Source organism: Saimiri boliviensis, chromosome 18 (genome assembly GCF_048565385.1).
Source record: "Saimiri boliviensis isolate mSaiBol1 chromosome 18, mSaiBol1.pri, whole genome shotgun sequence".
Taxonomy (NCBI): Eukaryota; Metazoa; Chordata; class Mammalia; order Primates; family Cebidae; genus Saimiri; species Saimiri boliviensis.
The window spans coordinates 11,219,479-11,231,695 of NC_133466.1; the positions used below are offsets into that span (position 1 = coordinate 11,219,479).

Here is a 12,217-nt window from a genome sequence, read left to right on the forward strand (position 1 = left end):
CAGAGACAAGAACTGAGGGGTGGATGGGGTTGGTTCTGTTAAGGGAAGTGTTCCTGGAGAAAGTAACAGAAACAGCTTTGTTCTAAAGCACTTAGTGGCTGTCGTGATAACCATTTCACAAATGAGGAAATGGGAGACACAAAGAGATTAAAGTAATTTTTCTGTGGCTTTAAAGGCCGCAAGTACCAGAGCTGGGACTTGACCCTGGGTAATCTGGGCTCCTTTTAAAATAGCATCTGAGCTATGCTTTAAGAAATAAGTGGTATTCAGGTCATATAGAGCCACTAAAACAGGCAGAAGGAATTCTAAAAGCAAATGGGGTAGAAAAATGAACCGGCGTTTTCAGTTGGTGGGTTGAAAGTGAAAAGCCCAGGTTTGGTGGGAGTGGATCCTAGAGTGGCAATCGTCTTCAACCACTATACACCCAATGTGCTTGGAAAGAGTCAGCATTTCTCCCATTCCCCCAAAGTGAAGTTGGCTGATAACCCTCTATGTTATCACCCTTAGTTTCAGTGATGAAATGTACTTAATTAGGGAAAAACCTCAATTTTTTTTTTTTTTTTTTTTTTTTTTTGAGGTGGAATCTCACTCTGTCACCCAGGCTGGAGTGCAGTGGTGCAATCTCGGTTCACTGCAACTTCCGCCTCCTGGGTTCAGGTAATTCACCTGCCTCAGCCTCCCAAGTAGCTGGGATTACAGGTGCCCAGATATGGGGTTTCATCATGTTGGCCAGGCTGGTCTCCAACTCCTGACCTCAAGTGATCCTCCCACCTTGGCCTCCCAAAGTGCTGGGATTACAGGCATGAGCCATCGCACCCGGCCAGAAAAAATTTGATTTTGCTCTTCATGTGTTTGTTTACTTGTGTCAGAGGTAAACAAAGCCAGTCACTCGTCATACCAGCAAGGAATAACTGAAATCATTAGCTGTTACCAGAGGAAAAAGGCCCAGCCCAATTACCCTTTGTGCAAAGGTAACTAAGTGGGAACGGGGCTTCAGCAGAGTCAAGGAAGTGGAAATGCATAAAAGTGGGAAGGGGTTGGTCAGTGTGATCTGGGTTTGTTAATTGGCTCTTATTGAGAGAGGAAACAAACTTCTGTCTCTAATGAGGGGGCAGTAAGTTAGAGCAAGGCATCCACTCAGCAAGGAGACCTTGAATGTTTGCATTTCAGAGAGACAATACCGTTCTGAATGGTAGAAGATTGACATCTCAAAGGCGGAGAGAAAGGATTTGTAATTGCAGAGTTCCTAAAGTAACTGCTTTAAGTCAGGGAGCCGGGGACTGTCTGCCAGTCACCAGGTTTTGGTTGGAACAAATAGTAAATTCTTCAGGCAGCATTCACTTTTCTCGGGCAGACACTTTAGCTTTCAGCCCTTAGAACCTATGCTAGTGTTGAAGTCTCTTAGTGTGCGAAGGTGGGCAAAATCATTTGTGCCAAGAGTCTGCAGTTTTTATAGGGCCACGGTTGGGCTCTAGTCAAAGAGGAATCAGAGGGGCTTGATAGTTTGGTTAAGGAGAGGGTCTTTGTCACCTGATAGAAACCTCGGATTTCTCTCTAGATGCAGAGCAGAGGCCTGGGATTTAAAGCCTTAATGGCTGCTCTAGGCTCTCTGGGATGGATGTTTCTGAGTGGGACAGCATTTCTGGGTTTCTGATCTGAGGAGGGAGGCTGTTCTTCCTACATCTGCTCTTGGAATATGGATGGTTTTCTCTAACACTGTACTGAATGCTTCAGGTGGCATAATTGCAAATGTGTTATTAGGAAGTAGGTACATTGTATATATCTCACTCTGTAATTTTAAAGAGACAAATCTTGTGGTTGGAGTAAGGAGTCCTACAGGCGTGCTCTGAAGAAGAGCTCTTTCTCTGAATTTTGTCCTAGTGCCCTGAGGCTTGAGGCCTTGCCCATCATTGCTGTGTCTTGGCTGGGGAGTCAGGAGAACAGGTAAACTAGGAGGCATGAAGCTGTGGAATGGTGAGGCTCCACATCTCTCTGCTGCTATTGACCTGCTCCTCTCAGCTCCTCTGAGAAAGAAGACCTTGACCTGTGTTAGACATGTCCTCCTGTCCCTGCGCTGGCTGGCCATATCCTTTTTTCATTGATCGCTGTTAGGGCTTTGTCACATTGTGCTATAATGTTTAGTGTCTGACTCCATCTCTACTGTATAAGTTCCCTGAGCTTAGGGATCCTGTGCATCGGTTTGTTTTTTGTTTTGAGACGGAGTCTTAACGCTGTCACTCAGTCTGGAGTGCAGTAATGCAATCTCGGCTCACTGCAACCTCTGCCGCCCAGGTTCAAGCGATTCTCATGCCTCAGCCTCCCCAGTAGGTGGGATTACAGGCACCTGCCACCACACCTGGCTAATTTTTGTATTTTTAGTAGAGACAAGGTTCAACCATGTTGGCCAGGCTGGTCTTGAACTCCTGACCTCAGGTGATCTGTTCACCTTGGCCTCAAAAGTTCTGGGATTACAGGCATGAGCCACTGTGCCCGGCCTTGTTCATCTTTATACTCCTGGGGTCTAGGCCAGTGAACCAAGTAGATCAATGTTGCCCAATTTAGTGAATGAAATCATTTCCTCTTAGTGGACTGTAGTTTTCTCATATGTAAATGAAGTGTTCTGCCAACAGTAGAATGATCAGCCTTGACATTCTATGATATCCTGCACCCCGTGGTACAAAATATTAAGTAGTTCCTGTCTAGGTCTTCAGAAGGCGTCAGCAATTTAGACCTTTTCTGTATCTTTAGTTTCTTAAACATAAATGCAAATAAGTAATTGTAAACAGAGGAAAACTAAAGTTAAAAGAATACATTTATAATGCAACATTATAATTTTTTTTCCTTAATGAGAACTTTTTGAGATTAATTTTCTGCAGAACTTTAAATGTTAGTTTTTAAATATGTTCTTGTTATACTGGGTAGTTCTTAAATATTTGACTTCTATGGTATGGATTGTCCTTTGAAATGTTTGTTCAGGTTTGAGACCAGCTTGGGCAACATAGTGAGACCCTGTCTTTACAAAAAAAAAAAAAAATATATATATATATATATATATATATATATATATACATACATACATATATGTGTGTGTATATATATATATATATATACACACACATATATGTGTGTGTGTGTATATATATATATGCATATATATATACACAAAAATTAGCTGGGTGTGGTGGCAGACGTGTGTGTAGTCCCAGTAGCTGGGGAGGACTGAGCTGGGAGGATCACTTGAGCCCAGGAGGTTAAGGCTGCAGTGAGCTGAGACTACAGCACTTCACTCCAGCCTGGGCAACAGAGCAAGACACTGTCTCAAAGGAAAAAGGAGAAATGTTTGTTCTGTCTTAAGATTTCTAAATAGGTTAAAGGCCAGGAAAACAATAAATATAAGGTAAGCTTATGGTTCATTTATTCATCTCTTGAGACTCAACACTCATGAATTAATATTATAAATAAATGACCCTATGTCAATTTCATATGTAAGTGGTAGCTTTTGAACCTCAGCTTCTACCTAATATATCTGGGTTATTTACAAATGGAATTTGTCACACACAAATGATGTTTCATGAGAAAGAAGATTCAGTGCTTTGTAAATCTCTCCTTTCTGTCCCACGGCCACTGCCCAGACACTTTACTTCAAATTTGGCTTTATTTTTACCATTGAATTGATTAAAATGACATTTAGTTGCCCAGAAAGTAAAAGAAGTCTTCAGCACAAAATATTGCTCCAACAAGCAAGCGTAAATCACTGAGACTGAAATGTCATCTATCTTCATTGGCCAACCACATAATCTCCATGAGAATTCTCAACAGAGAACCAGGAATTCACTTTCTTCTAAGCAATGACAATTTGGATTTGCCTCGTGGCACTGGCATCTCATGTCTGGATGTCAGGTGTTGGCCTGGTACCTTTCTTCCTTATCAAGGGGACATTTGGAATCCGGCCGCACCGATATTCTCATGGATGGTAGCCTTTGATTCTTCTAGATTCAAGATTTGGCTCTTGTACTTTTCCTGCCAGTCCTCTACGATGTACTGGTGGTAGGGGTCGTTGGAGTGTTCCTGTCTCTTGGACTTCACAGTGCTCACCAGGATGGCCACAATGATGAAAGAGAACATTCCGATCATCACCATGAGGTACAAGATGACGTAGTTGAAGTTCTCAGCATCCACTTTGGCTTGGAGGGCCTCTTGCTCAGCTGTCATGTTCCTGCGCCAATCCTCCATATAAGTAATAAAAATCCTTTGGAAGACACCTTCCAGCGTCCGTGTGAAATTGGATAAAATAGGCATGTTTCCCTCCTGCTGCATTTTAAATAATAAAACAGGTGAACAAGGTTAGGAAAACAGATCTTTTCTGGATTTGGCTACGTAAGGGGAGGGAGGGAGGGAGCTGCAGGGGGAGAGTTAACAGTATTTCTTCCTAACCTGGCTGGTGATTGAATGCATATTTTGTTAGTCTTTACACTAACCGTATACATTTTATTCACTATTTTACAATGCATGATTATTGTACAATAAAAATTTTAATGGCAGACAAAATTATATGTATACTTTGATATCTATATTGCATGTAAATATCGACATATCTATGAAAATGGAGAAAACATTAGAAATACATAGATCAAAATGTTAACAGTGGGTGGCGTACTTAGAGATACGTCTTTCCTTCTTTATGCTTTTCTCATATTCCACATTTTCATCAGTAATCTTGCATTACTTTTGTTTTTTAAAAAATGAGTACCCTCACAAGAGCTAGAATGATGCCACATTCATAACAAGCACTCAACAAACGTCAGCCGAATGAAGCAATGACTCATTTATGTTCTCTGTTTTTAGAGAATTGTGGGGCATTTGACATAACATCAAGGGAAAAGATGTCAAGGGGCATTGACAGACTGTCCAATTTGTTCCTTCCCGTATGTCTAGGTGACACATTGTCCCAAGTATCCTAAAAGGAGGGGTGTGTACATCCATATTTGAAAGAAATATTTTAGGTACGTGATGCCAAGAAACAATCTGAGGGATTATTCCTATTTTTCAAATCCATCTCACATTTTCATCCCCACTGGCACTGCCCAGCTGCCAGCATCTCTCACCTGGATAATCCAATCTCAACAACGTACTATAGGGCCGGGCGCGGTGGCTCAAGCCTGTAATCCCAGCACTTTGGGAGGCCGAGTCGGGTGGATCACGAGGTTGAGAGATCGAGACCATCCTGGTCAACATGGTGAAACCCCGTCTCTACTAAAAATACAAAAAATTAGCTGGGCATGGTGGCACATGCCTGTAATCCCAGCTACTCAGGAGGCTGAGGCAGGAGAATTGCCTGAGCCCAGGAGGCGGAGGTTGCGGTGAGCCGAGATCGCGCCATTGCACTCCAGCCTGGGTAACAAGAGCGAAACTCCGTCTCAAAAAAAAAAAAAAAAAAAAAAAACAACGTAATATAACAGCCCTCCCCAGGGCCATCTCTTTGGGGTTGTATGTACCCCTCTCTGCCTGGAATAGCCATCAATGTGCCCACTTTTTTTTTTTTTTTTTTTTTTTTTTTGAGACATAATCTCACTCTGTCACCCAGGATGGAGTGCAGTGGCACAATCTCTGCTCACTGCTACCTCCGCCTCCCGGGTTCAAGCAGGGATTACAGGCATGTACCATCACGCCAGGCTCATTTTTTTATTTTTAGTAGAGATAGCATTTCACCATATTGGGCAGGCTGGTCTCAAACTCCTGACCTCAGGTGATCCACCCACCTCAGCCTCCCAGAGTGCTGGGATTATAGGCATGAACCACCGCGCCCGGCCAATGCGCCCTTTTGAAAGGGGAAATTATAGTGCTGTTTGTTTGCCTCTAAAATGATGGTTAGTTGTTCTTAAAATCAAGTCCTAATTCTTTAACAATATTTACCCCGTTGGCTGAGCAGGCTCCTGACCACCTCCTCAGTTACCTTTTGCTCAGGACAGCTGGGTCACACCCGACATCTTCCCGCCCTGTTGTAAGCTCTCTTGCCTCAGGACATCAGCACATTCTGTTCTCTCAACCCAGAATAGCTTTGCCTTTCTCTACCACCTTCCACCTCCTCATTCTTTAGGTTCCAGCCTCCTTGCCACTTCTGAGAAGATTTACCTGGCTCTTCTCTAAATCATTTCCCAACACCACCACCATTTTTCTCCAACAGCGCCTTATTCTTCAAAAGCACGCTTCATATATGCAGTCACTAAATGTGTACGTATATATTTATATTACTTCTGTTTAAAAAAAAAAAATTGGCAACCTCGCACCAGCTAGAATAATGCCATATTTATAACAAGCACTCAACAAATGTCAGTCAAATGAAGTAATGACTCATTTATATTCTCTGTTTTCAGAGAATTATATAGGTGTGCTTTTTTATACATCTCTGTTTTTAGAGAATTGTGGGGCTTTAGACATAACATCAAGGCGAATGATTGCAAGGCAAAAGATTTTTTTATACCTACATGTATATAACATATATATAGTGTGTGTGTATATAAATTTGTGTGTGTGTGTGTGTGTGTGTGTGTGTGTTGTTTGATGATTGGTTGAGGTGGTTTAGGGTCTCATCTTTTCCACTCGGCTGTCATGTCTGCCAACTTTGTCTAGCTCGCTGTAGCAGATGTCTGACACATAGAAGGCACTCAGCGGATGTTTGATTCATGTTAATTCGTAGTGCCAGGTACTGTGCTAGGCAATGAAACTGCAGAGATGGCAGGAACTCTGTGAGAGGCTCGGCTGAATGGGAGAAACCAAACGAATGCAATGCAGTGTGCAAAGAGTTGTAACGGGTATGGATAGAAAGACAAGGGAGCTCAGAAAATGGAGCTGAACACAGTTCCTAGATAGGATTCAACAAAGCTAGAAGGAGCACAGACAGGCGGTAAATCCATGACTAGCAATTAGTAAAAGCCCCAGCAACCCAGCGTGGGTTTGTCTGCTGCTGTTCTAAAGACGTGCCCGTCTCTTTAGCACAACTTTTCTTTCCTTTGCGAAAAGAGAAGTTTCAGATCTTCTGTCTGGGAAAGGAACTTCAATAAACCAAATAAACCTGTTAAACAAACTTGCAGGCATTTCTCCCACAGAGCATACCTCCCCAGGATTTTCCTCACTGAGAATTACCGTCACCAAGGTAATATATTCTTCTCTGTCTGATATTTTAAGTTCTGTTACTTAGAGAGCTCTAAGATCATTCTCTCCCTCTCCTGGCCACACAGACTGGTGGGTTGGAAGGAAACTAAACAAATGGATAAGATTCCCCCAAGGTGTATACCAAGCACACTTCCTAAGCAATGTAACAGAGATGTGTTTTTTCCCTTGAAAATTATACAGTCTGCTGTAAAAGTTAGCTGAGCTGGCTTTAATCCACTCAAGACTGTCACTGGTGCTCTCACCCTTTTATTTTCAATTAACTTTTTTTTCCTAATAAAAAAGTAGTGGTGAGGTCTCACTATGTTATCAAACTCTTAGGCTCAAGTGATTCCCCTGCCTCAGCCTCCCAAGGTGCTGGGATTGCAGGTGTGAGCCACTGTGCCAGGCCTTTTTTTAAAATTAAGAGACAGGCTCTGGCTCTGTGGATGTAGTTCTTTTTCTCTTCTAGGAACCCTGGCCATTTGTCACCAATCCGCAGGACTCTCCCTGACCTCCCCCGGTCTAGGCAGAGACCTTTTTCTGTGCCCCTTCTGCAATTACCATGTTTGTTTTTCAGTTGCCCATATATTACGTGCTTATTCGTGTGATCAAAACCACTCTATAAACTCCTACCTTCACCATGTTTAGTGAGATGAAGTAACTGGAGACCCAATGACAGGAGAGCTTGAACCGCTGGAAGCAGGGATTGCTTTAATCATCTCTGAATCCCAGCACCCTACACAGCAATGGGCACATAGCAAATCTTTACGAAAGATTTGGTGAATTCCTCTCTCTGTGGAATTCAATTGGAAACTACCAGGACAGTGAGTGGTTCATAATTTATTTTTAAGGGGTGTGGGGATTGGGTGGGGGACAGTGTCACAGATCCCTCAAAAAGTAAAATAAAATGATGTGACTTTATTTTTCCCCAAGAAAGTATACATATGCACATAAGAAGCTCTACATTCAATTTCAGGGGACTCCTGGGCCCCCTAAGGCCCATCCAAGAATCTCTGCCACAAAAGGTCTTTGAGATGAGGGACTTCGATGCTGAATTACCCTAGAGTTACAGGGTTGATTTCCAGGTGCAGGCATCGCAGCATTCACCAGCCTTTTCCAGCTAAGTGGCCCCAACTGTCCGTTATTTGTTCAACCCTTCTAATGTGAACAAAGGCCCCACTGCTAAGCAGGTCAGGAGTGCTTTTTGATAAGACTTCATCACAGGGATGGAAAGGGCCCATGGGGATTACATACCTAAGTGCCGACCCCTGCAGGCCAAATAAATAGGCTCCAAAAGGGAATCATTTTTTGAATGCTGATGCATGCGCTGTGGCCGAGTGGTCCACGCCTGCTCCCTGACCACAGGAAAACACCGAGTCACAGTGTGTGAGAGCAGCTTCATTGAAGGACATTATGCTAAGACATTCGAATTGTAAGTGAATTGACTTCCATTTTTTATTCCCAGAATTACTCTTTGACTGATAAGCATCAACCACATTTGGAGGCCAGGCACGGCGGTTCATGCCTGTAATCCCAGCACTTCAGGAGGCTGAGGCGGGAGGATTGCTTGAATCCAGGAGTTCGAGCTCAGCCTGGACAACAGAGTGAGACACCACCTCTACAAAAAAATAAAAAATTAGCTGGACGTGGTGGCCCACTCCTATAGTCCCAGCTACTTGAGAGGATCACTTGAGCCTGGGAGGACAAAGCCACAGTGAGCCATGATCACAGCACTGCACTCAGTGTGGATGACAGAGTGAGGCCCTATCTGAAAAATCAAAATAAAACAAACTGTATTTGGTACACATACTTATCCTACCCCTAAGTAGAATATCATAATAGGCACTTACTTTAGTAATACTAAGGCAACTGTTAGGTTCTTGGGACTCATGTGAAATAACCATTTATATAGGTTAGAAATGGTCAAATATGGGCAGTTGATGTGTTTCAACCTGGCAGGAGCTACATTTCCAGTGAATGGTTCTTGCTGAGTCCTGGCACAGGTGGGCCCCAGAAGATGATTTAGGCTGGCCTGTTCCCTGATAGGTGGAGAGCTTAAGTCACCTGTTCAAGATCACAGGGCTCTCAAGTTGGCCACAGTGCCTGGCCTAGAACCCATGTCACCCAAGCCAGTGCCCAGCACTGACTACCCTTGCAGAGGTCACACATTCCAGTAACTCTCTGTTTCCACTGCTGTGACCGGTCGGCTCAGCTGGGTACAGGACACAAGACGGAGACCACAGTTTGGGCTTACACGTGTCATTAGTTGTGCCCTGTCTCCAGGCTACAGAATGATCCCCTAATTCCAGCCATTCCTGTCACGAATGTGTGTTATTCATGACAAGGGCAATCGGCACACTAGTAGGAAAGTAACATCTATTTGACCCCAAAGTCCAAAGTTTTCTTTTCTTGAAAGATAGTAGATCATTTGCATCACCCGGGCCTGCAAAAGGCAGCAAAGTCTTTCATTTTTATATCAAGAAGAGAAAACAATATGATTACCTACATTTACCATGAATTCCCCATTTAAAAAACTCTCAAAATTTTCATGCTAAGTCAACTAACAAAGAAGTAAGGAAAACACAAGCAGGAAAGAAGGAAGAATGGATGAGGGAGCCAGGCCATGTACCAGGAAAACCATTCTTTTGATCATTTTCTGGAAAAGATAAGTTTGTTAAGTTTGTTACTTAATTTCTCAAAAAATAAAGAATGTGTACTAAGACTTACCTATGCAGCGTGTGGGCAAGGAAATTCCTTTCCAAAGCTTGGGCTGTTCTGAACCTTCTTGCTGGCGTTAGCGAGCTCCCTTCTGGGTTGCACATAAGCCTCAGCCAGCTGGGCACCTTCAGCTTACGACCATCTAAGCCCTTGCAACTGCAGTCTACAATCCTAGGCTTTTATGAACCCTCATGTTTAATCTAATCATGTATGGAAAGTTAAATACTAACTGGCAGTTGGAATTAACCTTGGTGCCTGATGGAGTGTGTGCCTCAGGGACTCTGGCTTTGGGCAGAGTGGCACAAGTTCTCCCTCTGGGACCCTTTCTGCCAGCTCCAGTCAGGGCAGGGCCTGGGCACAGTGAGCATCTCTTCCCAGGAGAAGTCTTCCTCTTAGGGTAGGCGTGGGGGACAACAGCATTCCCTGCCAGAACACATGGGAAGAGCCGGGTGTGGTGGCTCATACCTGTAACTCCAGCACTTTAGGAGGCTGAGGTGGGTGAATCACCTGAGGTCAGGAGTTCGAGACCAGCCTGGCCAGCATGGTGAAACCCTATTTCTACTTAATGCAAAAGTTAGCTGGGTGTGTGGACGCACCTGTAGTCCCTGCTACTCTGGAGGCTAAGGCAGGAGACTCACTTGAACTCAGAAGGCAGAGGTTGCAGTGAGCCGAGATCACACCATTGCATTGCAGCCTAAGTGACAGAGTGAGACTCTGTCTCAAACCAGAAGGAGGAGGAGGAGGAGGAACTGAGAATAGCCATCTCTGGGTGGTTGGTATGGGTTGAGGCGGTCAGTATAATTCCAGGCAAGTGCCGCGTTCTAAAGACCTGCCCATAAACTAAATGTTGTGTAAATACCCCTCCATGGGACCATTTTCAAATGGCTTTATAATAACACTGTTGTCTTTTAAAAGGGAAACTGGCTGCAAGTATACTAAGGTACTACATGAAGATGGAAGTAAGTCCAACAAAGAGGTTTTGAGGTTTCGGCTTTTGTTATTGGTTGTTGTTGTTGTTTTGAAACAGTCTTATGCTGTCACCCAGGCTGGAGTGCAGGGCGCAATCATAGCTCACTACAGCCTTGAACTCTCGGGCTTGAGGGATCCTCCTGCCTCAGCCTCCCAAGTAATGGGACTACAGGTGTTTACCACTATGCCTGGCTAATTTTTATTTTTTGTAGAAATAGGGTCTTGCTCTGTTGCCCAGGCTGGTCTCAAACTGTTGGCCACAGGGGATCCTCCAGCCTCAGCCTCCTAAAGTGCTGGGATTACAGGGGTCAGTCACTGTGCCTGGCCCCTAGCAAGTATTTAAAGACCTAGCAAGAGCTAAACAAACTCTACCAAAAGATCCATTTCTATCATGGTGGGGACCCTTAGAATTGGGAGGATTGGGTCTTTATATTGGCTATCATTGAGGGGTGCTTACCATGTGCTTTCATTGTATTAACCTCAGGTAATCATTGCCACAACCCCAGTACCCCATACCCATGTAGAAGGTATTGTGAACTTAGCCAGGGGAATCAGGGCACAAGAGGTCGGGATGACATAGCAGTGGAGCCATCTGGATTTGAATCCAATTTAAATGGCACCATGGAGATTACACTCACTCAATCAAAATCACTTCAAGTCACTACTCTGTGACTTACGGTTTTGTAAAACGAAGGTTCACCTTGTTTTAAAATTGGAGTTTCACATTAAATGGTGCTCTGAACCATGTGGCTCCAAGCACACTGGGAGAGAAGATGGCTAAGCTTTAAAATGATCTACAAATTATTGCAGAGTTAGCGTTGTTAGGTGTGTTTTAAAGAAATTCAAGGAGCCGGGCGCGGTGGCTCAAGCCTGTAATCCCACCACTTTGGGAGGCCGAGGCGGGTGGATCACAAGGTCGAGAGATCGAGACCATCCTGGTCAACATGGTGAAACCCCGTCTCTACTAAAAATACAAAAAACTAGCTGGGCGTGGTGGCGCGTGCCTGTAATCCCAGCTACTCAGGAGGCTGAGGCAGGAGAATTGCCTGAACCCAGGAGGCGGAGGTTGCGGTGAGCCGAGATCGCGCCATTGCACTCCAGCCTGGGTAACAAGAGCGAAACTCTGTCTAAAAAAAAAAAAAAAAAAAAAGAAAGAAAGAAAGAAAAAGAAAGAAAAAAAGAAATTCAAGGATCTCTGTAACTCCACATCAGCGTCTCATTAACATCATTTGTCCTCATGAGTGGCCTTCGCTGAACAAGATAGGCAAACCCGGCCAGAAGGAACGCTCTGACGGTGCCTCGGAGCGCGTGCCTCTGCAGGAATGGAAGCAAAACGTTCCGCTGGCAGACGGTGCCACCTGCTGGTGGAAACGGGGAA

The 12,217-nt window shown here is 44.1% G+C and overlaps 1 protein-coding gene across 1 annotated transcript; it reads right to left on the reverse strand.

Annotated features, from left to right (window-relative positions):
• Positions 1-3,335: 3,335 nt before the first annotated feature.
• On the reverse strand, positions 3,336-11,844 carry KCNE2 (potassium voltage-gated channel subfamily E regulatory subunit 2). Its single transcript, XM_003927643.4, has 2 exons — positions 9,880-11,844; positions 3,336-4,311 (listed from the first exon to the last, which is right to left on the reverse strand). Exon 2 carries the CDS (start codon positions 4,297-4,299, stop codon positions 3,928-3,930), a length of 372 nt encoding a protein of 123 aa, XP_003927692.1. The 5' UTR covers positions 4,300-4,311; positions 9,880-11,844; the 3' UTR covers positions 3,336-3,927.
• Positions 11,845-12,217: the final 373 nt, after the last annotated feature.

Coding starts and splice junctions, on each gene's coding strand:
- KCNE2 (XM_003927643.4), bottom strand. CDS start 4,299: ATGCCTATTTTATCCAATTTCACACGGACGCTGGAAGGTGTCTTCCAA.